General features: G+C 35.9%; 1 protein-coding gene across 5 annotated transcripts in view; it reads left to right on the plus strand.

The window, feature by feature from the left end:
* LOC105475295 (patatin like phospholipase domain containing 8) overlaps positions 1–25801 on the plus strand; it is a 53580-nt gene that overhangs the window by 16785 nt on the left and 10994 nt on the right. For all 5 annotated transcript variants that reach the window (XM_011730392.3, XM_071094629.1, XM_011730388.3 and 2 more), the window contains 5 exons: positions 6165–6316; positions 10916–11010; positions 11735–11906; positions 17051–17108; positions 20182–20376. In XM_011730392.3, the coding sequence (XP_011728694.2) occupies positions 6165–6316; positions 10916–11010; positions 11735–11906; positions 17051–17108; positions 20182–20376 (672 nt within the window). The remainder of the gene's footprint in view (positions 1–6164; positions 6317–10915; positions 11011–11734; positions 11907–17050; positions 17109–20181; positions 20377–25801) is intronic.

Here is a 25801-nt window from a genome sequence, read left to right on the forward strand (position 1 = left end):
TCCTTTCTGATTGCATGGGCCTGAAAAATACAACCTTCTGTATGCTTGGAAGGGGAAGCAAACTGGGTGTTGGTGAACATTAGTAATGTCTGCCACAGTATTCCTTCAGAAATTATTCTATGCACATATATACCAAAATAAACTCATTCTGTATATGTTGTTTATAATCTGGTTTTTTAGCATATAATGTATACCTTTCTATATCAGTAAATGTTCCTTTATCCTGTACCCAGTTTGAAAATGTTCTTTACGTAACTGATTAGATCCAAATGAGGGCCCAGTCTAGATCACACATTGCATCTGACTATTTCTCCAAGTCACTTAAAGTATAATGCAGTCCTTCAGCCACACCTTCTTCACCTGCACCTTTAAAACTGACTTAATTCAAGACATCAGGCTGGTTAACAGGCAGAATGACTCACTTTCTGGATGTACTTGCCTTCTTTCTCAATGTTACTTGAAGTGTTCCTCTTTCCTTTTCATTTCCTGAACATTGGAATTTAAATATAATGGCTTGATTGAGTTAAACATTTTGTTGTTAGAGCACATTGTAGGTAATGTCATGTGCCTCATAATGCATCACATCAAGACACACATGACAATTAGTTGAACAACCATTAGTAATGCTAAGGATGACCACCGGGTTAAGGTGATGACAATCTGCTTCTCATTGGACAGTTGTGCTAGTAGTAGTATCTCATCAACCATTAACCTAATCATTTCCAGAACTAATAATTTCATTAGAGTTGCAGAATGACCAATGTCTAATTCTGTTACTCCTACATTATAATTGACATTCTTCTGTAAAGTACAGCCTTCCTTCATCAACTGAAGCTATTTGGGTATTCTCAAAGGCAAATTTTACAGGAAAGGAAAGAGAAATGCTTAATTTCCTTGTATTTAGTTACCAGTTTTCAAAATAAGGTGCTGCTTTAATAGCTGCCTCAGTGATTAAATGAATTTTTTTACACCTTTAAAATAATAGTATGGACTCCTTGTTTTTCTAAGTTAAATGTGTTTCTTTTTCTTTTTTTGGGAGACCGAGTCTATGTCACCCAGGCTGGAATGCAGTGCCATAGTCTTCACTCACTGCAACTTCTGCCTCCCAGGTTCAGCCCAGCTCAGCCTCCTGAGTAGCTGGGACCACAGGCATGTGCCACCACACCCAACTAATTTTTGTATTTTTTGTAGACAGAGGGTCTCACCATGTTGCCCAGGTTGGCCTCGAATTCTTGGGCTCAGGCAATCTGCCTGCTTTGCCTGCGGTACGGAGATTATAGGTGTAAGCCACCTCACCCAGCTTATTTCTTTCTTTCTTTCTTTCTTTTTTTTTTTTTGAGATGGAGTCTCGCTCTGTCGCCAGGCTGGAGTGCAGCGGTGCGATCTCGGCTCACTGCAACCTCCGCCTGCTGGGTTCAAGGGATTCTCCTGCCTCAACATCCCAAGTAGCTGGGACTACAAGTGCCCGCCACCATGCTCAGCTAATTTTTGTATTTTTAGTAGAGACGGGGTTTCACCATGTTGGCCAGGCTGGTCTCCATCTCCTGACCTCAGATGATCCACCTGCCTCGGTGTCCCAAAGTGCTGGGTTTACAGGTGTGAGCCGTCGCTCCCGGCCTCGCCCACCCTGTTTCTATGTTCTATTTTCTCCCCCTCTCGGTTTTAAAATGCTGTTTGTCACAAGGATTCATACATCCTTTGGGTTTATTAAAAAGCTTTTTATAAAAATTTTATATATAGAAAACAACACAAATCATAAGTTTACAGCTCCATGATTTTTCACACATGAAATACATCTATATAAACACTACCCTGAATGAGAAACAATCTTATGAACACTCCAAACACTGTCCCCAAAAAGATTGATCAGTTTTTCAGAATTCTAGCAGCATAATTTAGTTGTGCCTCTTTTTGCATGTTATATGAATGATAAGCATGTGTTCTTACATGTCTGGTTTTTTTTTCACTCCATATTATGTTTGTGAGAACCTTCTATATTGTTGGGTATACTTTTCGTTTTTCCCTCTACTGCTAGACATTTGGATGGTTTGCAGTTTGGGAATATTTAGGAGTAGTACCTCTGGGTTATATGTTTTGGAAAACACAGGTCTTCGTTTCTTTGGGATATATACCTAAGAGTACTATTGCTGCTCACAGAGTGAGCATATTTGTATCATTAGTAGATACTGCCAAATGGTTTTGCATAGTGCTGGTGCCAATTTATTCTTTCACCAGAATTATATGAGGCCTCTGTGTTCTACTTTCTCTCCAACACTTTTATTTTGTAATCTTTTTTCGAGACTGAGTGTTGCTCTGTCATCCAGGCTGGAGTGCAGTGGTGCATTCTCGGCTTGCTGCAACCTCCACCTCCTGGGTTCAAGCAATTCTCCTGCCTCAGCCTCCCTAGTAGCTGGGATTACAGGCACCCACCAGCACACCCGGCTAATTTTTGGTTTTTTAGTAGAGACGGGGTTTCACATGTTGGTCAGGCAGGTCTTGAACACCTGACGTCAAGTAATCTGCCCGCTTTGGCCTCCCAAAGTGTTGGGATTATAGCCGTGAGCCACCGCACCCAACCTTTTTAAATCTTTTCAATTTGAGCAGGTTTTTTGGGTGTTAAGTGATATTAAATTGTGGTTTTAATTTTTTATTTCATTGATAGCTATGACATTCAACATCTTTTCCATGGTTTGTTGGCCGTGTTTATACTTCCTTGTGAAGTACCTATTCCAGATCTTGCCTGTTCTTCCATTGGGTTGACCAACTTTTTCTTCATTATTTGTAGAATTTAAAAAGTATATTATGGTTGTAACTCACTTGTCATGTGTGGTGTGTATATGTATGTCTTACAAATACGTTCTCCTATTCTGTGGCTGACCTTTTCACTCTTGTGTTTTTTGATAAACAGATATTCTTAATTTTTTCTAATTTATATATATATATATATATTTTTTTTTTTTGAGACGGAATCTTGCCCTGTTGCCCAAGCTAGAGTGCAATGGTGCAATCTGGGCTCACTGCAAGCTCCGCCTCCCAGGTTCACGCCATTCTCTTGCCTCAGCCTCCCGAGTAGCTGGGACTACAGGCGCCCACCACCAAGCCCGGCTAATTTTTTTGCATTTTTTTAGTAGCGACAGGTTTCACCAGGTTAGCCAGGATGGTCTTGATCTCCTGGCCTCGTGATCCGCCTGTCTCCGCCTCCCAAAGTGCTGTTTAGAGGCGTGAGCCACCGTGCCCAGTCAATACTTTTCTTTATGGTTAGTATTTTGTGTCCTGTTTAAGAAATCTTTGCCTATCCTAAAGTCATAAAAGTATTTTTGGCCAGGCGCCGTGGCTCAGGCCTGTAATCCCAGCACTGTGGGAGGCTGAGGTAGGCGGCTGAGGTGGGTGGATCACGAGGTCAAGAAATCAAGACCATCCTGGCCAACATGGTGAAACCTCATCTCTACTAAAAATACAAAAATTAGCTGGGCTTGGTGGTGTGCACCTGTAGTCCCAGCTGCTTGGGAGACTGAGGCAGGAAAATGGCTTGAACCCAGGAGGAGAAGGTTGCAGTGAGCCGAGATTGCACCACTGCACTCCAGCCAGGGCGACAGAGTAAGATTCTGTCTCAAAAAAAATATATATATATATACACATAAATTTTCCTGTGTTTTCTTCTGAAACCTTGTTTTGCCTTTTACTCTTATATCTACTATTCATCTAGAATAGATTTGGTTGTGTGGTGTGTGGCAGAAGTCCTGACTTTTAAAAAATACACTTATCCAGTTGACTCAGCACCGTTTATTGAAAAGACCTTTATCATAAATGAGATGTATATATGGATCTGTTTCTAGACACAGTATTTTTTATTTATTTATTTTTTGAAATGGAGTTTCGCTCTTGTTGCCCAGGCTGGAGTGCAGTGGCACGATCTTGGCTCACCACAATCTCCGCCTCCCAGGTTCAAACGATTCTGTTGCCTCAGCCTCCCTAGTACCTGGGATTACAGGCATGCGCCACCATGCCCAGTTAATTTTGTATTTTTAGTAGAGATGGCTTTCTCCATGTTGGTCAGGCTGGTCTTGAACTCCCGACCTCAGGTGATGCACCCACCTCGGCTTCCTAAAGTGCTGGGATTACAGGTGTGAGTCACCATGCCCGACCAGATACAGTATTTTGTTCCACTGGTATATTTGTCTATTGTTGCTCTAATAGTACACTGGCTAAATTTTTGCAGCTTTATAAACTTAATATTAGGTAGTATAAATCCTCCAACCTTGTTCTTCTTAATATTGTTGGCTTGGCTATTCTTGACATGTTATATTTCTATATGAATTTTAGGATCAGCTTATCTACAAAAAAAATTTTTAAAGAGAAAAACATGGTGGGATTGCAGTGAATATATGGAACAATTTAGGGTGAATTGGGTCTTTGTTGAGTTTCCAAGCCATGACATCTTTTTGTGGTTATTCTAATATGAACATCAATTCTTGGTTTTTGTCATTCAGTACTGGATTCACATGCTTTATAGTTTTTCTGGACGCTGGAGATTGTAAATTTGAAAAATTGCATAGGCTGTAGATTATATCAAATTATATATTTTTCCAGGGTTTATTTGTTCTTCTGTTTAGCATTTGAGTGGAGCACAGATAGCCTTAATTGAGTTAGGGTCAAATCTGGATCAAGGCTGTATTACAGTTTGGGTAAGACCTCTCTTTTGCCCTGATTTTAGGGCATATTCTTCCGGGGCTTTCAGTTGAGAGCCTGGTGTGTTCACTTAACCACCACCTCATTGGGTCCTAAAATCTCAAGAATACAAAGCCTTCCACTCTGATTTTCAGAGGTCTTCAGCTTACCTTTCGCCTTTCACACCTCCTGATTTTAGAATTCAGCAGATGTCTTGAGGTAAAGCTAGCCATGTGTTTGAAGCCCTTCAGGTCTTCTATTTTTTTTTCACTCCAAACCCCTTAGATGCTAAGTGATCAGCTGGTTTCTCTGTTGTTTATTTGGGGCCCTCTGTCTGATTCAGACTCAATTTTTTCATCCTTTACTTTTTCCTGGAATCAGCAAATGCCTCAAGGGAAGAAAAGCTATAGTTTACCAGCTCACTTCCTAGCAATTACTCCTTCTCCAGATTCTTGGCTCCATCTGTTCTTGTTGCTTCAGCAGCTCTCTGTCTGATGCCTTTAAACAGATGGTGCTTTTCTTGTATTTCATCAAGATTTTCTTGTTCTTAATGTGAGCATTGATCTCTAACACAGTGTTTCATCTTAACCGGAACTGGAAATTTGCATTATTCTCCACCATTGCTCAAGTTCCTCTAGTGGGGCCTCACAGCTCAACATTAGGGGGAAAAATATTGAGAAAGAATTTAGAGTATTTCAGATTGATTGATCATAAAAAGGAAACAAAATGAGTGATACCTAGGAAAGTTATTTGATTTACAGAAGGTTACACAGCAGAATTATAGCTGCCACTCAGCCATTCCATTAAACCTGGGGTGCTGACTATGTCAGATGCTTCTGTGTACAGAAGCTAGAGAATCTTTGGTAAGCAACGTAGAACTCTAGGATTTAAGCTCTTGTCTGTGATCAACAATATGATGTTGAGTGCTTAGAATCTTGAAGTCTCAGGTTTATTTAAACTGATTATTTAATTGTAGTAGCCTGTTTTTACCTTCTTACCTCCGTTTTATTTGTTAACATTTGTTCCTATTCCTTTATGAGGCACCCTTGAATCCCCTATGCAATGTATATAAGATGGTTCATTTTTTCTTTTTAATAACAGTTTAACTTCTAGTAGTTACTATGAATCAGTTTTAGACTCTTAATCTCAGGATTTGTACAAAATATTATACAAAATTTATAATGTTAACCTTTTGTTGTAATACTTTGTGAATTTCTATAATTAAGTAAATTATATTTTCTTTAGTTAAGTATTACACCTTTTAATGAAAATATTTGAATAGAGGTTAATTTTTGTCCCAATATTAAAACAAATATAATCTAGATAATTGACATTAATATATCAAAAACTAATCTGTCTTATAAGATTACTAAGAAAGTAATGAACACTGTCACCTTGATTGTCATGTGATGAACTGCAGGTGTTGGTTAATAATAATCATACATTTTCAGTCTTGATTTGACAAAAGCAATAAAGTATATTTTCTCTCAATATAGGAAAGAATTATTCCATATTTATTACGACTGAGACAAACTAAGGATGAAACTCTTCAGGCTGCAGTTAGAGAAATTTTGGCCCTAATTGGCTACGTGGATCCAGTGAAAGGGAGAGGAATCCGAATTCTCTCAATTGATGGTGGAGGAACAAGGTAAGGCTAGGAACATGATTCTTTTTTCTTTTTTTTTTGAGATGGAGTTTCCCTCTGTTGACCAGGCTGGAGTGCAGTGGCACAATCTCAGCTCATTGCAACCTCCGCCTCCCAGGTTCAAGTGATTCTCCTGCCTCACCCTCTCAATTAGCTGTGATTACAGGCTCCCGCCACCACACCCAGCTAATTTTCGTAGTTTTAGTAGAGATGGGGTTTCCCCATGTTGGCCAGGCTGGTCTCGAACTCCTGACGTCAGGTGATCTGCCTGCTTTGGCCTCCCAAAGTGCTAGGATTATAGGCACGAGCCACCACACACAGCTGGAACATGGTTCTTGAAAACTACAGATTCAATTCAGCTTTAGGAATTAAAAAAAATGATTTGATATATCATTATAAAATCAAATTTTTTAAATAAAACATGAAATTGTTTTAATTAATCTAAGTGCTACTCTGACATATACTTCAATTCTTACTTTGGTTTGATTTAGTATTTATATTTTCATATTTTATTTTATTTTATTTTAGTATTTCTATTTTTATATTTGGCCTTTTTAGACCTTTTTGGTAGTTTAGAAGCTTATCAACCATTATTCTCATAAAATCTTGACGGTCTTTTATAATTTTAGCTTTCTTTTATTATTTTATTTTATTTTTTTGGAGATAGAGTCTTGCTCTGTTGCCCAGGCTGGAGTGCAGTGGCGCAATCTCATATCACTGCCAACGCTGCCTCCCAAGTTCAAGCAATTCTCCTGTCTCAGCCTCCCAAGTAGCTGGGATTATAGGTGTCCGCCACCATGCCTGGCTAATTTTTTGTATTGTTAGTAGAGACGTGGTTTCACCATGTTGTCTAGGCTGGTCTTGAACTCCTAACCTCAGATAAACCACCTGCCTCAGCCCCCCAAAGTGCCGGGATTACAGGCATGAGCCACCGCGCCCAGCCAGCTTTCTTTTATTACACTTATCTTACCCATGTATATCCACTAGTCACTTGATAAAGTGATGGTTGCAAAATGAGGCTATATTAACTTCCTGACTTCTGGTGTCTTCACTTGGAGATGGCAGTTCTGGTGCTATATAAGAAATAAATTCATTCTTTGTTCAGAAGGAGGTAATTTCACTATTAAGCTCTATTTTTACTACTGGCAATCCATCCATGCTTCCTACTCAAGTCTTTGTTTATCTAGTTCCTTCCAACTTGTTGGTTAGATTTTTTGGCTTGGTTTTTCAAACCTTTTCCCCAAAATCTTCTAGCTCATTCTCTAGTTCCCTGCCATCCCTACTGCTACCTCATAATTCATAGTACATGCCCTGCCTATTGTTCTTAGCTTTAACTTACCTCCCTGATTTTGCTTTTTGGTATACCCAACTTGCCAACCACTCTTCTGTATGTTCAAGTACTACCCTGTATCTTTTTGTTAAATTCCTTGGTTCTCTATTCACTCGAGTCCTTTATACTTTAACATCAATATGAAGGAAGGAGTAAATAATGAGAGAAGGAAGCTAACCTCAGATGGTGGCAGTGGAAGGCAGGAGGAAGGAAAAACATACCAGTAACTTTTTTTGAGATGGAGTTTTGCTCTTGTTGCCCAGGCTAGAGTGCAGTGACATGATCTCGGCTCACTGCAACCTCCACCTCCTAGGTTCAAGTGATCAATTCCCCCGCTGCAGCCTCCCAAGTACCTGGGATTATAGGCATGCACTACCACACCCGGCTACTTTTGTATTTTTAGTAGAGACAGGGTTTCACCATGTTGGCAATTCTGGTCTCAAGCTCCTGACCTCAGGTAATCCACCCACCTCAGCCTCACAAAGTGCTGGGATTACAGGTATGAGCTACCACGCCCAGCCAATACCAGTAACTTTTAAGAAACATGGAGACAGGATATGGTAGACATAGGTCAAGATCACTCTAAGTGTAAACCTGTGTGTGACTGGGACAGAATTGCAGGGAATCTCAACAGATTGGTGTTGAGGAAAGACACTTTTTTCTTGAACATATTTAATGTAAGATTATATCCATACGGAAGTGCTCAGTTGTCAAAAGCCCACTGAAGAGAGAACAATCTTAAAAGATCTTAGAGGATGTTTCTTAAGAAAGTGAATAATGTTAAGAAGGTGTATGTCATTCATGTGATATGGATACAGTGATAACTGGAGAGATTATTCTAGTTCATAGAATTGGTTCCAAATGGTGAGAAGTAAGGAAAATGGCAGTTAAATGAGTAGAAGCATTTCACTAAGGAGCAGAAGGAATCCTCTCTGCCATTAAGTTCAGGGGAATTGCGACAGGTAGTGTCATTCATTGAGTCAGCTAACAGACATTGGGTGCCTACTATGTTGTAAGCCCTGATTTAGATCCTGGGGACGGTGAGCAAACAAAACAATACAGTGTTTGCATTGTAGAGGAGGAAAAAGACAACAAATAGAAAAACAAAAATATGTTATTCTGGGTGCTATGGAGAAAAATAAAGCAAAGTAAAGGGATAGAGAGGAAGAGTACTATTTTAAAGAATGCTCAGGACCAAGACTTCTTTTTAAAAAAGTTATATTTATGTAGAGATAGGAAGGAAGAAAATTAAAGAACATTCAGATGTCTGTTTAAGGTCAGACAAGCATGACGAAAAAGAAGTTTGTATCCAATAAATAGTTTATCTTGTAGAATAAGAGTTGTATTAGTCATATAAGGAGGAAATCAGTGTGAGGTAATTTGGGAAAATCTAGGGGTGGGTTAGGATGAAGTTAGGTTTAGATTTGTAATTCTCCACTGGAGGTGATTTTGCCCCCTAAAGGACATTTGGCAGTGTCTGGAGACATTTTTGGTTGTCATAACTAGGGCACTGCCACTTTCATCTAGTTTGAAGAGGACAGTTGTGACTAAACATAATACAGTGCACAGGACAGCCCCGCAAAACAAAGGTTATCCAACCCAGAATGTCAGCAGTGCTGCTGTTGAGAAAACTTGGTTTAGGGGAATATGGGAAAGCAGCCTGAATGGGAGGTTTGTGTAAAAGCAGTAATGTATGAGGGCTTGAGAGAAAAAATAAAAAACCCTATCTTTTACTTCTTTGGTATAAGAGAACCTACAGTGGTAGGCATAGACAGCTGTGGCAACTTGGCAAATATATATGTATTTACATTCATTCAGAATTTATGAACACAACATTTTAAATAGTTCATTTTCCCAATTATACGAGTAGTTAGAAAAACCTGAGAGAGAAAAAAATCCCTAAAACCATAGCTCACAACTCTAAGATTATTTTAGTATTTTGATTAATTTTCTTCTAATATTTTTCTTTGTGAACATATATGTGCCTATTTTATTTCCTTTTTGTGATAATAGAGGTCATTGTTAAATATATTGTATCCATTACATTTAATTCATCATCTTGCCTTGAATTAATAATGTATCTCTTTCATAAGACATCTTCTTAACTCTCCTCAAATCCACATAATTTGTTGTATTTGAAAGATCAGCATTTTTGATTTTCTACTTTAATCTTACAGAATTTTCTAGTTACTTCCTGTTAACATTATCAAGGCACAATTTGACACTCTAAATTTTTTGGTGCGTAACTACCTTTGTGTTCCAGGACTTACCTACCCCCTACCTTGTGTTGGCAATAGAGCTTTTCATCGTTTTTTTGTATTCTCCCACTGTTAAAAATTGTCATGATACACACATAAGAGTTTGCATGGTACGTACACCCTCAGTTGGTCTATATCTCCTAAGCTTTTTCATCGTTTCGCGTTCCTTCGTGAAGCTATTAACTGCTGTTGGCAAGGATTCAGAAATGAGCAAAGTCAGCAACATTAATTAATATACCATTAATGTAGAGGGTTATCCTAAAGTTATTGAAAGTTTTTAAAAATGAATAAAGAAAAGGGAGCTTAAAAATCTGACTGGTGGCCAGGCGCGGTGACTCGCGCCTGTAATCCTAGCACTTTGGGAGGCCGAGGTGGGCGGATCATGAGGTCTGGAGATCGAGACCATCCTGGCTAACACGGTGAAACCCTGTCTCTACTAAAAATAAAAAAATTTTTAAAAAATTAGCCAGGCGTGATGGCGGGCGCCTGTAGTCCCAGCTACTCGGGAGGCTGAGGCAGGAGAATGGTGTGAACCCAGGAGGTGGCACTTGCAGGGAGTCCAGTGAGCCACTGCACTCCAGCCTGGGCAGTCTGTAGAAATGGGGTCTCGCTGTGTTGTTCAGCTGGTCTTGAACTCCTGGCCTCAAGTGATCCTCTTACCTCAGCCTCCCAAAGCTCTGGGATTACAGGAAAGAGCCACTGCCTGACCAGATTTATTCTTATTTAAAGAGATACTGTTTTGCAGAAGGATGGGTTCAGTGAAAAAACAAGAGACACTAGTATAAATTTTAAAATGTGCTGCCATAGTGTAGGTTTTGTATCATTTAGATATTAGATTTTCAAAAGTAATCCTAAAAATTTGGACAGGCAATTTTTACTGATTCTGATTTATATTTTTAATTTTCATGTTAGCATATAAACTACAAAAGCAATTCTTAGATTGTTTTATTCAATGGCTTAAATAATTTTTTCTTTAAACAGGAATTGTCATTTTGCCTTTAATCTTTTCTATAGGGGCGTGGTTGCTCTCCAGACCCTACGAAAATTAGTTGAACTTACTCAGAAGCCAGTTCATCAGCTCTTTGATTACATTTGTGGTGTAAGCACAGGTAATTATTATATGGAAATGGTGCATTCTGGCAGTACATTAAGGAAGAGAACATTAAGTACTTATGTTTAAGATCATAGTCCTTTGCCTCCTCTAGCCCTCTCTCCATACCCCAAAATTTTCTCCTCCCGTTTCTCTTTTGTTCATGGTTATGCCATTTAGGCACACTAGGTGGCAGTGTGTCCTACCAATTATAGCTAGATATGGAATCAGCTGTTTAAAAGGACATCCAAGAGTACCTAATATCTTTAATTACATTGGTTCCTAGGACTAACTTGAAGGAGAATCGCTTAGTGACTTGGTGAGTTGTCAAATATACCATATTTTAAGACTAAAACTAAGTAATTTATTGATGTTAGAAAGAACGTGAGTTATCTACCATATCTTATATATAATTTAATGTAAAACAACACATTTGTAAATATTTTTAAATTATTATTTTCATTATTTAATCCTTTTTGAGCATTCATTTAATCCTTTTTGAGACCTAGTAAATCTCTTTACATTTGTTAACCCAGTACAAGAGACATGAATTTTAGTTTTTCTTATTACTCCCATTTTACACGTGAAAAAAATGGGGCTCTGAGAAGGAAAGTCATTTGTCCCAGGTGACATAGCTAGAAAGTATCAACTCTAAATTTAAGCCAAAACTATGATTCAGGAGATCTTATCAGCATAAGGGCTATAACTTAACACTGATAAAAACTAAGAATTCTTTTTTCCAGGTGCCATATTAGCTTTCATGTTGGGGTTGTTTCATATGCCCTTGGATGAATGTGAGGAACTTTATCGAAAATTAGGATCAGATGTATTTTCACAAAATGTCATTGTTGGAACAGTCAAAATGAGTTGGAGCCATGCATTTTATGACAGTCAAGCATGGGAAAACATTCTTAGGTAAGTTACAATTACTCTTTTTAAATGTTCTGATTATATAGGTAGTATGTGCATATTATAATTTCAAAAATAAGAATATTAAATTATATTCTTGCATAATTTGAAAAATATCAAGAATATTAAATTATTCTACTAATTACAGATAACCACTGTTAGTATTTTGGTGAATCATAGTTTAATAATTGTTTTGAGGGGTTCGTGTGTGTGAGATTTGCATGTAAAAGTTACAATTGCCTTTTTTTAAAAATATGAGATATTTGCATCCTGTTGTTTTTACTTAACATATTAAATGTCTCAAGTCATTCTAAAATATTCAGTTATTTTTATTTTTATTTATTTTTTGACACACGCTGTCACTCCCGTTGCCCAGGGTAGAGTACAGTGGTACTGTCTTGGCTCACTGCAGCCTCAACTTCCCAGGCTCAAGTGATCCTCCCACCTCAGCCTCCCAAGTAGCTGGGACCACATGTGTGCACCACCATGCCCAGCTAATTTTTTTCTATTTTTAGTAGAAACAAGATTTCACCATGTTGCTCAGGCTCCTAACCTCAAGTGATCCGCCTGCCTCCCAAAGTGTATATAAGCATACAATATAAGCATAAAATCATCCACAATCCTATTATTCAGAGCTGTAGACTTTAATATATTTCCTTCTAGTTTTTTATTAGACCATAAACATTTTGTATAGCTGAGATTAGATTGTAGTTGTAAATTTGTATCCTTTTCCTTTTTCCAAACATTCTTAAAATCTCCTGACATATTTTTAAAGACTACACTATACTCCAGAGTGGGATGTTACATTTTCTTAATCATTTCCATTTAGGATTTTTATGGACATTTAGGACATTTATGTTCCTAATTTTTTGGGATTATGAACGATGCTGTCATAGAAAACTTTAAATTTCTTCTCACATTTCAGAATATATCAGTAGGTGACTATATAAGAAGCATATTTATTGGGTCTAATGTTGATGTCTTCTTAAAATAATTATTACATAGGAAATAGAAAATATATCAAGAAAACAATAAAAATAATTTATAATCCCACTAAGAACAAAAGCACTATTAACATGGTGATGTATTTTTTCCTGTAATTTCTTACAGATAGACAAGTGTATATGTGTGTAGTTGTGAGTGTGGGTGTATCCATCCTCTTCACAAAATTCAGATAATGCACATGTAGTCTTGAGTCCTGCGTTTTCACTTAGCATTTTATCACAGATGATTTCCTATGTCAGTTAATATGTTTTGAAACATATATTAATGGTTCTTCACCATTTTATGGATGTACTATTTTTTATTTAACAAATCCTCTTTTAGAAAAAGATAAGGTAATTTTCTAGAAGTAAAATTGTGGGTCAGAGGATATGCGTGTTTTAACAATCTTGATACATACATAGCTGAATTTGTTCTTCAGTACAGTGGTTTTAGCTTACTCATCCAGCAACATCAACATGTATTTCTGTTTCATGAAATACTCGTGAACACCAGTCACTTAATGTTTAAAATGATATTAGTTTGAGAGATTTTGAAACTCATGTTTCAATTTGTATCACTTTCATTATTGATGAGTTTGAACTTAGTTTTGGTTTTTCATGGCTTTTTATTATTTTTTTGTGAATTTTGAGGGCATAATTTTTGCCTATTTTCTCATGGGATATTCCTCAATGTGTTGTAAATATATTAACCATATATTGAAAAAGTGCTTTCTAATTAATAATTTTTTAATGTAGAGCATTGAAACATCTTCATTTAGCCAAATCTTTTCCTTTAAAGATTTTTAACTTTTATGTTTGTAAGTCTTTCCTACAATCCTACTACTGGGTATATACCCAAAGGAAAATAATTCATTCTGTCAAAAAGACACATGCACTCATGTGTTCATCATAGCACTGTTCACAATGGCAGATACAAGGAATCAACCTAGGTGCCCATCAACATTGGATTGGATAAAGAAAACGTGGTACATATACATTGTGGAATACTGTGCAGCTATAAAAAAAATGAAATCATGTCCTTTGCAGCAACATGGTTGGCACCGGAGGCCATTATAATAAGCAACCTAACATGAAAACATAAAGCCAGATACCACATGTTCTTTCTTACAAGTGAGAGCTAAACGTTGAATATACATGAACATAAAGATGGGAACAATTGACACTGGGGACCGTTAGACGGGAGGGAGAGGGGGAGTGTGAGCTGAAGAACCACTTGTTGGGTATCATGCTTACTGCCTAGGTGATAGGATTGTTGGGACCCCAAGCCTTAGTGACACACAGTTTACCCATTAACAAACCTGCATGCATACTCTTTATACTAAAAGTTTAAATTAAAAAAAAAATGAGTAAGTCTTTTCTACCCTGAAGGTAGGTAAATATTTGTATTATTTCCTAGTTCTAAAGTTTTCGGTTTATATGTAATTCTGAAGTTACCTAAAACTTATTGTGATATATGTTGTAAGGTAATCAAGCTTTATTTTTTTAATCAAATGTTAATCCAAATGTCCCAGCTCCCTTTACCAAGTGTTTTTTTTTTTTTTTTAACTGATTTGAAACATCATCTTTATCATATTTGAAATTCTTACCTATATTAGAATCTATGTTCAAGTTTTTGGTTTCTCTATGGATTTATTTTTGTACAAATTCTGCAAATTTAGTTGTTGAACCTTTGCATAATATTTTTATAATGATATAGCATAGCAAATCTTTTCTCCTTATTCTTCTTTTACACAATTTTCATTTAATCTTCAAAGTTAATCTTAGGCTACTTTTATCACATAAAAAAATATTCCACTGGTATTTGGATGGAAATTACATGAAACGTATCATTTATTTTGTGGAACATTGACATCTTTCCAATCGTGAAATCTTCCCATCCATTATCATTGTATGTTACTTATTTTCACATCTTTTGTGTCTATTAGAAAATATAGTTCACCATCCTGGCTAACAGGGTGAAACCCCATCTCTACTAAAAATACAAAAAAAAAAAATTAGCCGGGCATGGGGGCGGGCACCTGTAGTCCCAGCTACTCGGGAGGCTGAGGCAGGAGAATGGCATAAACCCAGGAGGTGGAGCTTGCAGTGAGCCGAGATCACAGCACTGCACTCCAGCCTGGGCAACAGAGTGAGACTCCGTCTCAAAAAAAAAAAAAAAAAAGAAAAAAATATATATATACATATATATATATATATATATAAAAAATTCATATCTATTCCCAGATTCATTTAATCAATTCTTTTTATTAAGATTATTTAATGAAAATTTAAAAATTTATTCTAAAACCAGTTTCTCTACTATGAAATTTTTTTCCTTTTGTTACTTATGAGTGTATCTTTGCATATTTGTGTATTGCTGTCTCATTTTTACTCTTCTAGAAACTTCTTTATTTTTAATCCTAACACTGATAAATTTTATCAGTGTGGTTAGTTGTTTTTCTTTCTCTGCTTTTTCAAATTCAGCCTTTGCTGCAGAATAAGCCACTCCAAAACTTAGTGGCTTAAAGCAATGATTATTTAGTCTCATGACTCTCTGGTTTGACTGGGTGTTTCTTCTGTTCTTGACTGAGCTCACTTGGTGACTCAGCTAATGGGCCTGGGAAGTCTCTCTCTCCACCTGGTCATTCTTACCCAAGCTTTGTCTCATCATTGTGGTTTCAGAGTTCCCAGAGGGCAAGCCCCAGTGGATAAGCACTTATCAAGCCTCAGTTTAATGGCATGTTTGCTGAGGTCACATGGACTGAAAGCCACGCCAACCAAGAGTCTGTAGGAAGAGACTATATACAACGACATGGATACCAGGACTATGATTCACTGGGTGCCATTATTGTTAATATTCTTCTCTACCTACCTTCTGACCTTTTTTGTCATAGCATTTTTTTTCCCTCATTGTTTATTGAGAGGATTTTTTTTTTCCTGTGATAATTTTGTGTTATTTTAAGGGAACTATTTTATGGCATCAGTAGAATCTAGGCATGTTGATTTTTTTTTTTTCATATTTTGGCATCTCAGAAATAAACAATTACCATTACTTTCTTTACAAATTTATATTCATAAGTTAATTCACTGAAACCTTTCTAGCTTTTGATAAAATCAAGATTTAAACAAAAATAAAAATAAATAAATATGAACTTTGCCAAAAAGTGTGAAAGCAGCATGCTTCTGGGATTTCTCATGTAATTTTACAGTAAGAATTCTATGAAAAGACAAAGAACCTTAAAAAGATAAAATGCATGGATCTTCATGTGGTAGAAATGTATAGATAAGGTTGGGGAAGACAAAAGATCTTGTCGATTTTGGAAAGTACTTTACATTGATATTTATTAAAGCTTATAAAGGGTAGATCACTAAGCAGTTTGTAAATATTCTTTTTATGAAATTCACTAATATTCTAGTTGAGAAACATGAGTATTGTTTGAAAAACACATTAGAAAATGGTTTTACTCATGAGGAAGGTTGGTGAAACCATACATAGCCTTTGTATTCAATATAGGGAAAATACATAATTTTTAAGTCTGGAAAAGTCTGCATTGAAATAAAATTCTCTTACTATGGAATTGCAAAAATTGCTGCCCAAGGACAATTTCTGTAATGTCATAGTAATTCAAATGCCAACTCTGATGATTTTCAAAGCAGTTTTCTTGAAGACATTGGCTCTTACCAACTAAAACAAGCTTCAAGTCTCATTGTCCTCACCTGGTTACTCTAACTAGCCCATGCATACTTCTGCAGTCTTACCTCAACACAGCTCCTTTATCCTATTGGCAGGACCCTGAAAACAACAGATTTCTTTTGCCTTTGTGCCTTTAATCTGTATACGTCCTAGCTTTAAGTATGTTGCCTTGAAGTCTTTCAGTGTCTTCCTCAAGCTAATTTCCTGCATCTTTTCCAGTTACTGTCCCTCTATTGGTTGCTCCACTTCAGAACTATAGATACTTGCAGTTTGAATCAGAGGTTGATAAATAACTGCATATTGTTTCATGTGCATTAATGGGATTATAAGCCTCCTAGAGGAGAGTCTTACATTTTTTCCCTCATAGCACTTTGACGAAGCCATGGACAAACAATAATTGCATACTCTATGTTTCCTGGTTGTTAGGAGATAAAGTCATTTTGATATAACTTATTTTTTCTCCTTTAATAAAGGGATAGAATGGGATCTGCACTGATGATTGAAACAGCAAGAAACCCCACATGTCCCAAGGTAAGCTTAGAGTCTCTTAAATATAACACCTAGTTCCATCTGAAGGTCTGGTGAAAGCACTTGTCCTGAGGGCCCTTTTATTTTATTTTATTTTATTTTTTTTATTTTTTGAGACGGAATTTCACTCTTATTGCCTGGCTGGAGTGCAATAGCGCAATCTTGGCTCACCGCAACCTCCGTCTCCCATGTTCAAGTGATTCTTCTGCCTCAGCCTCCCGAGTAGCTGGGATTACGGGCATGTGCCACCACACCTGGCTAATTTTTTTGTATTTTTAGTAGAGATGGGGTTTCTCCATGTTGGTCAGGCTGGTCTCAAACTCCCAACCTCAGGTAATCTGCCCACCTCGGCCTCCCGAAGTGCTGGGATTACAGGCATGAGCCACTGTGCCCGGCCCTGAGGGCCCTTTTATTAAGGTATTATAGATTAATTAATTTTTTATATATTGAGTCATTGTATGAAGAGATAGGATATGATCCTTATTCCTTTTCTAAATCCAGTAAGCCTATAATAGAAATGGAAGAACATGAAAGTCAGACTGAAAATAAGGAAGAATTATTTCATCATAATTTAAAAAATCAAATTTAGTGATTTAAGGAACATTATGACATTTCTTACCCTAGATTTTTAAAGAGAAATTTTATATGCCTCTTAGATACATATAATACAATCATGCATCACTTAATGGGAATACATTCTCAGAAGTGTGTCATTAGGTGATTTTGTCATTGTGCAAGTATTATAGAGTATACCTAGACATGCTTAGATGGTATAGCCCATTACACATGTAGACTACATGGTGTAGCCTATAGCTCCTAGGCTATAAACCTGTACAGCAGGTGACTATACTGAATACTGTAGGCAATTGTGGCACAATGGTAAGAATACTTACGTATCTACAGATATACAAATATCTAAATAAAAAATATCTATAGAAAAGATACAGTAAAAAATACAGCATAGAAGCCCCTTTATAGTCTTATGGGACCACTGTTGTATATGCGGTCCATCATTGACCAAAACATTGATATGCAGTGCATGACTATATTAGATTATATTGTTATACAAATTGAATCCCCAGTAAAATTTTAATGTCACTTAGATGTGTCTCAGTGTGACTCTTCATTTATTTATTTGTTTGAAACCCGATGATCTGAGTATTGCTTGAGTTCTGTTTAATTTACTTGTTTAAAGAATAGAATTTATGTGCCTAGAAATTTCATGCAGCTTGTATTTATTCTCAGATAACAAACTGTAACCGTGAAAAATCAAACAAGTGCAGCTCCTTCTATTGCTCTTTATGGCATACTCATACTTTGATTCATTCTGCAAGTATTAATTATGCACCCACTGCTAGGCACTTTGGATTCATTTGTGGGCAAATGCAGACATGGGGTTTATAGCTCTGTAGGGCAGCAAAGGTATTAATGAAATAATCACAAAGATGACATGTCGTAGTTTCCCTGAAATACATAAGTGCTATGGAGCATAAAAGCAGTTTTCTGAAAGCATATTTTTAAAGGGATGTGAGGGACAGCTACTTTAAGGAAGTGAGATTTGAGATGTCAGTGTGAAGGCCATTGAGTAGGAGCATTCCTGGCAAAGGGAATGGCCTGTGCAGGAAGAGTCATAGAGAATTCCACTAAATGATAGAGTTCTTGAAGACTAGTGCCTCAGAATCCGAGGGCCGCACGTGAGATGAGGCTGGAGCAGTAGGCCAATTAGATCAGACGCAGGGCCTCAGAGGCTGTGATGAAGAGATGACTTAGCTCTTTTGGAGAGGACATTAGGGTGCACTCTATGCCTCTTGCTTGTTCCCCTGTATCTCCAAGGCTCCTTGTTTGTTTGCTTGGTTTAAATCATGGAAGTTGTCAGTTTTGAATAAAATTTATGGAGAACTTTAGCCATCTTAAGAAGTAAATAATCATGATAAATGGAGAGCCACTCATATGTTTTCTTAATCCAGCCATATTTATATTCCAATTATAGAAAGACTCTGGATTTTAGTGTATGGCCAATGCCTATCCATAGTGGCCTAGAGACAGACTTGGATTACTCACAGGAATTTGGCATGTGACCTTTGTTTATTAAATATCAAAACAATTGGCAGGACTTGGCATAGGACACTAACTTTTGCCTCATCAATACCTGTCAGCCTCTTAAGTTTGTATTACAGATCATTAACAAAACAGCACATTTCATGTCAATTTAACCAACAATGATAAAATTTGAGACCTGAGATGGTTGACATTATAGTTTTTTAATAAACATTACCCAACTACCAGGTTTTAATAATTGTGACCTGAAAGCATTGATTGTGTAGTGTTACATTTCAGTTTTATTGAAGTCAAAATACTTTCATAGAGCACAGAAACAAAGACTAATTTGTAAGTGATATTATGATAATAGTGTACTTATCTTGAAGCAGTTTTTTTTTGTTTGTTTTGAGACAGAGTCCCACTCTGTCACCCAGGCTGGAGTGCAGTGATGCGACCTCAGCTCACTACAACCTCCACCTCCTGGGCAAGCGATTCTCCTGCCTCAGCCTCCCGAGTAGCTGGAAGGCGCCGCCATCATGTCCAGCTAATTTTGTCTTTTTAGTTGAGATGGGGTTTCACTATTTTGGGCAGGCTGCTCTTGAACTCCTTACCTAAAGTGATCCACCTTCCTCGGCCTCCCAAAGTGCTGGGATTACTGGTGTGAGCCACTGCACCCAGCCTTTAAGCAGTTTTTATTCATTACTACTGTTTTGTCAATTATTAAGTAAAAGTCTAGAAATGTTTGCCTTTTTGAATATTTTTTAAATCAAATTGAATGGTGGTCAAATAAATCTCTTATTATTATTCTCTTATAATAAATTTCTCAGAATTGCTTCAGCCTTTATATCTATTATCCCACAAAGAAATGCCTGTTTAAAAGATCTGATTCTCTTTTTTCAACATTATAGTTGTGTTACACATATTTATTTGATAGAGTTGTAGATTGTTCATTCATACTACTAAATAGTATTTAATTTTTACAGATCCCAAATATATTACTGTTAACGATGGAATTGTTCACCTTTTTATTTACTAGGTAGCTGCTGTAAGTACCATAGTAAATAGAGGGATAACACCCAAAGCTTTTGTGTTCAGAAACTATGGTCATTTTCCTGGAAACAACTCTCATTATTTGGGAGGCTGTCAGTATAAAATGTGGCAGGCCATTAGAGCCTCATCTGCTGCTCCAGGCTACTTTGCAGAATATGCATTGGGAAATGATCTTCATCAAGTAAGTTGACTTGTATGTCTTATCTTTTAAAATTTTACATGATTAAAAGAATCAGCACGTATTAAATGTCATTGATCTTCAGAAGGATCAACCTAGGAGACTTTCTTCTTTGTGTCTTCATATGTTAGAAGAGGAACAATTTAGGATATTTTTATTTGTTGTTTTTCTTAACAAGCCTCTGACATGCAAACACATTTTGGGAAAATTTTTGTGTGTTATATAGTGTGATTCGTAGCCCATTATGATAATTTTGATGGAAAAGTGAGAGTATGTATGATTAGCTTTCCAAACATGATAAAAATTAAAACCGATATACACTCCCTGAAAATGCAGAACCCAGTCTGTTTGACAGTTTGGGTGGGCATAGTTTGAAGAAAGGGATACAGTAAAATAATAATAAATACTCATTAAGTTAGCTGTGTGCCAGACACTTATTTAGTGCTGTGCATGCATTATCTCATTCCATCCTTGCTGCTTATGAGGTAGAATTATTTCCATTTTACAAACAAGGAATTCGCACCTTAGGAAAAGTTAAGTAACTGGACTAGCATCACAGCTGTTAAGTTACAGGGTTAGGATATTGTCTGTAATTATACTCTTTATTTGTAAAGTTGAATATTATTTCTGGAAATTCTTTTTATGTTATGTAAACTCATTTACACTTTTCCTCTGTCAAGTTTTTCCAACTTTTTATGGAAATCTTAATTCATAACTTACACTAAATGCTAATAAAGCTTTAGAGCTGATACTTTGAAAGCTTGTATTTTTATATATGCTTAATTTTTGATATTATGTCTCATTTAAAGGAGTAGAATGAGAGGAATCTTGATGTTTTTCTGTAGTCCCTAAAGTATGTCTACTCTCTTTATTTGGTCAGATATCTGTTGAGAAAAAAATCTTATACTGTTGACAGGGATATTCAGGTAGCATTCAAAAACTCATACATAGATCTATATAAACAACATGTCAACAATATAAACTTCAAAACTTTCAAATGGATCATTTAAATGTAAATGTCAATATTATAACTAAAACATTTTTATCAATTTTATCTCATTTTGATACAATAGCTTATATATATTTTTTAAATGTTATGGTCAGCTATTCCCATTTTCTTTTTACTCTTTAAGTAATATAATATTTGTAGCTAAGAGATTAAAATAGGATTCCTTTGTCTTTGGAGTCAGTTCAAACCATTTCTTACTTTGCAGAATCAGTCATTGTTGAATTATGTAAGGCACTTCCCCTTCTTGCCTTTCTTCTCTTTCTTCCACCCCCTCAGGCAGAAAGTACTGGCTGCTGAGATTCTGATAGTGATTTCAGGACTTAATGGTCAAAATAAAATTTTTATTTTAATATGTGGCTTATTATTTTTAACAGCGATTTCCCCCTATTCGTATGTACTGTGTCATAAATTGAGAAATAATTTAGACAGTGTATGTAAAATACAATAGGATTTCTAAGTTATAACCTTAATATAGTGCTACAAACTTTCAGTTATGCCAATTAGTGAAAGTCTCAAATACTAAATAATTACATTTGGGGATCATGTGTTTTCCACATTTCAAAAGAAGTTATCTCATTTGCTCTTTATTCTTTACCTAAGAGAAAGTAGTTCTAAAGTTTAACTCAGTACTCTTGAATATATATACCAAAGTAATTTAGCGGTTCCTTTTCCATTTCAGATAGATTAGTGATATTTCTGTTCATGCTTAGACATTTTTATATTGATGACCGTAATCCTTCAACTTATTTTGAGCCACAGATTAAAATAACTTCTTAAGGTTATTTGAATAAATAAATGTTATTTATAATTTACATAAATTTTTATGTAAAGCATATAGCCACATGGGCAAAAAATGTACTTTCATATAAATAAATAAGCTTCAGAAACATTGGCACATTTAATTAATAAAAGTATTCAAATGGAATCTGGAGCCCAAGAAACCTACTTAAGGAAATATTTTTCTTACTGTATATTCTCTTCCAAGACTTGAAGAAGAAATGGGGTACTTTTCCCTTCAAATGACAACTCAGAAGATTGATGGGAATATTTTAAGGTGTGAATGATCTTGGTTGCTTAAACAAAGAAAATATTCAAGCGAAGTCCTAATTCTTTCTAACCATTCAGAAGTTTTGCTAAGTTTAAAGTATGGTACTTACTACAACCTTCTCATCCTAAATTCTTTTAATAATTATATTCAATTATTACCAGTCTTATTTTGAAAATCCCTTTTAGCTGTCACATCTGACATATGTTTTAATGTAGTTACTTTGTATCCATTGTAGTAGACGTTAATTAATATTCTATTTGAGCAATTATTGAAAGTAGTGATATAATTAAGAGTTATGAGTAGGTGAATGGGGAGATTTCATTTGCCTTTGACTATAAGAAGAAGAGTATTACAAAATTTATAAGGTTCATTAGAAGTCCTAGAAAATTATAAAGTGAGAAGAATTCTTTGTGAGTAGCTCCCAATCTCTCCCCATCTGCCCAAGTAGTAGCATAATATGTACATGGAAGTACTACTTTTTACACAAAATTATTCCATCTCTCTTTCCATCTCCACCTTCAGAATTAAATTGTTCATTCCTGTCTTTGGAGAAAGAATCTAATAAATTAGTTTACACTAGAGGTTTTGATGACCAATTCTGATATACATATTATTCCTACCAGGCTTTATTTACATCATAAAAGTTTTTGTTCAGAGCTTAGGATACATAAACATAAATAAATTATGAAATTTTTGTTTAAACATTACAGGTAAAGAGTGTTTTTAGCAGAAAGAACCTCGCTGACACCTGCGAAATTATGCCTATACCAAACCACAATTAATAATTTTCATTATAAATGGACAGAAATGTAGTGAGTGCTTACTCAGTGTCAGGCACTGTGCTAGCTGGGAAGGATATAAAGATTTTTAACCATAGTTGGCATATTGTTTGTGCTTCCTGGATCCTGCCCTCAAATAGTTCAGACAAAAGAATGTAAACCCAGTTATAGAATAAGGTGAAAATTTAACCATCAACATATGTACAGGATTAAGAAGTACTATAGAGGTGATTTATTCTGTCAGGGTCAGCTTAACAAAGAAGTTGTCATCTGACTTGATGTATGAAAATTGGGTCATTGATTAGGGATAGAAAATGGGATAAGGAAGGGAAAATGGGGAGTGATTCCTCAATGGTTACAGAGTATGGGTGGTAAAAATGTTTTGGAAATAGATTGTAGTGTCAAGATACAGTGGCTTACACCTGTAATCCCAGCACTTTGGGAGGTCGAGGCTAGAGGATCGCTTGAGCTCAGGAGTTTAAGACCAGCCTGCTGCAACATAGTGAGACCCTGTCTCTACCAAAAAAAGAAAAAAATATTAACAGGATGTGGTAGTCCACACCTGTAGTCTCAGCTGCTCTGGAGGCTGAGGCGTGAGGATCACCTTAAGCCCAGGAGTTAAAGGTTACAGTGAATGCCACTGCTATCCAGCCAGGACAACAGAGCAAGACCCTGCCTCAAAAAAAAGTAGATAGTGGTGATGTTCACAAAACATTATATAATTAATGCCACTTAATTGTACCCTTAAAAATCATTTAAATGACCAATTTTGTGTTATATTAATTTACCACAATAAAAAGCAAATTTTAAAAGAAACTAAGAAAAAAAGTCAGAATAAGATAATAAAAAGGCATATCGACGTTGTCCAACGCTTACTTTCTGGTACGTGTTCTGACTTTGGATTTGAAGTGATTAAATATACATTAAAAGCAATAAAATGTATTTGTAAATTTTAGGCTATTAAGCACATGTATAGTATACTGCAGTTCAAACACAATCTGTGTTCCTCTAAGAGATAATAAGTAAATTATTCAATCAAGTCATTTATCAAGTCGATTTTACTTTGGCAGTTAGCAGTATGCCTGGCACATGCCATCTATAAAAAAATAACTGTAAATATGAATACTTGAATGAATGGAAAGGCTACAGGAACTACCACAGACCCAACATTAGCCCAATGACGTATTGATAGAATAGGCATCTGAAAAGAGGAGGCTAACTATAAAACAGAGCTTAAGAGTTAGTGTGCCTCACCACTAGATGAGAGTGAGCCCAGAAACCTTAACTGCTGCACTGTTTTGATAAAACGTGAGTAAAGTTTAAGGAACAGAAATTTACTTTGAAAAATGGTTAGCGAAACTACAGGAAACCTGCCAGTTTTTTGATTTGGGATTGATTTTGCAGTTATCGTTTCTTGCTAAAATTTGTTTGCCTCTTCATCTTTTCCCTTTTTTGTCTTTTCTGATCATCCTTATATAGGCTTTTATATAATGAAAATGTGTTTCATCTAAAATACCTACTTGATTAGAAGTTACACAGGGTATAACAAGTATAGAATTTAAGATTTAAATGGTTTAGTAAAAAAATAATGTTTTCTGCCAAATTAGAATTTAAATGTTACCTCTATCACAGGATAGGTATCATTCTAATAATCGGTTAATTGAAAACAAAGGAAAAAGTTGAAAGGATTAAATTCAAATTTGTACATGAGAAAGCCTTTAGGAAATAGCTTAATTATTACCACCTGCATTGAAGGAATCTAGATTTTTACAAAGTTCAGCAATACAAATATAAATACCTATCCAATTTATTACTTTCAACACATGTATAAAGATAGCTAAATTTAAAACTAGTTCTTTTCAACTGGTGAATGGATAAACTATGGTATATTCAAATAATGAAATATTACTCAGCAATAAAAAGGAATGAATTACTGACATTCACAGAGACATAGATGAATCTCACAAGCATTCTGCTAAGTGAAAGAAACCAGACCCAAAAAACTTATGCTATATGATTCCATTCATTTTGATAACAAAGTTCAATGTGTGACCTTGAAGAGTAGTTGGATGAATAGGTTTTTGGAGTAAATGTGGCAACAAACCACCCATGCTAAAATGGAGAATAGAGCAAGCAATAAAAAGATGTGGCAAACTGCTTTTCTGAACGTCAACACAGCCCTGTGTATCCCAGTTATCTCAAGGGTATCACAAAGCTACACATTGGTGATAAATGGTGATAAATGACATTTGCCATAATAAAGGTCCATTAGCCTCAGGCTGGTTATTCTATAACTAAAGAGCCAGTTAACTTTCTCTGGAAAGTGTTGTTAGTATTTAGGAACATTTCTATATATTGATAGCTGCCTCCTAATGTGAGCTTATTGATCCAACCAGAGTATTATTTGAGATACAGGTTTTTGAGAAAGTTGTTTTGTAATGCCATAAATGAAGACTTACCATAATCTATGGTTTGCAAAATACTGCCACTCCCCCTAAAATAACTGAGCAAAAATTTGTGAAAAGATGAGGAGTGTTCTTCACATTCCATGAGAAATTTTAGTAACAATAGTATACTTCATTAGTAGGGCAA

Source organism: Macaca nemestrina, chromosome 4, assembly GCF_043159975.1.
Source record: "Macaca nemestrina isolate mMacNem1 chromosome 4, mMacNem.hap1, whole genome shotgun sequence".
Classification (NCBI taxonomy): Eukaryota; Metazoa; Chordata; class Mammalia; order Primates; family Cercopithecidae; genus Macaca; species Macaca nemestrina.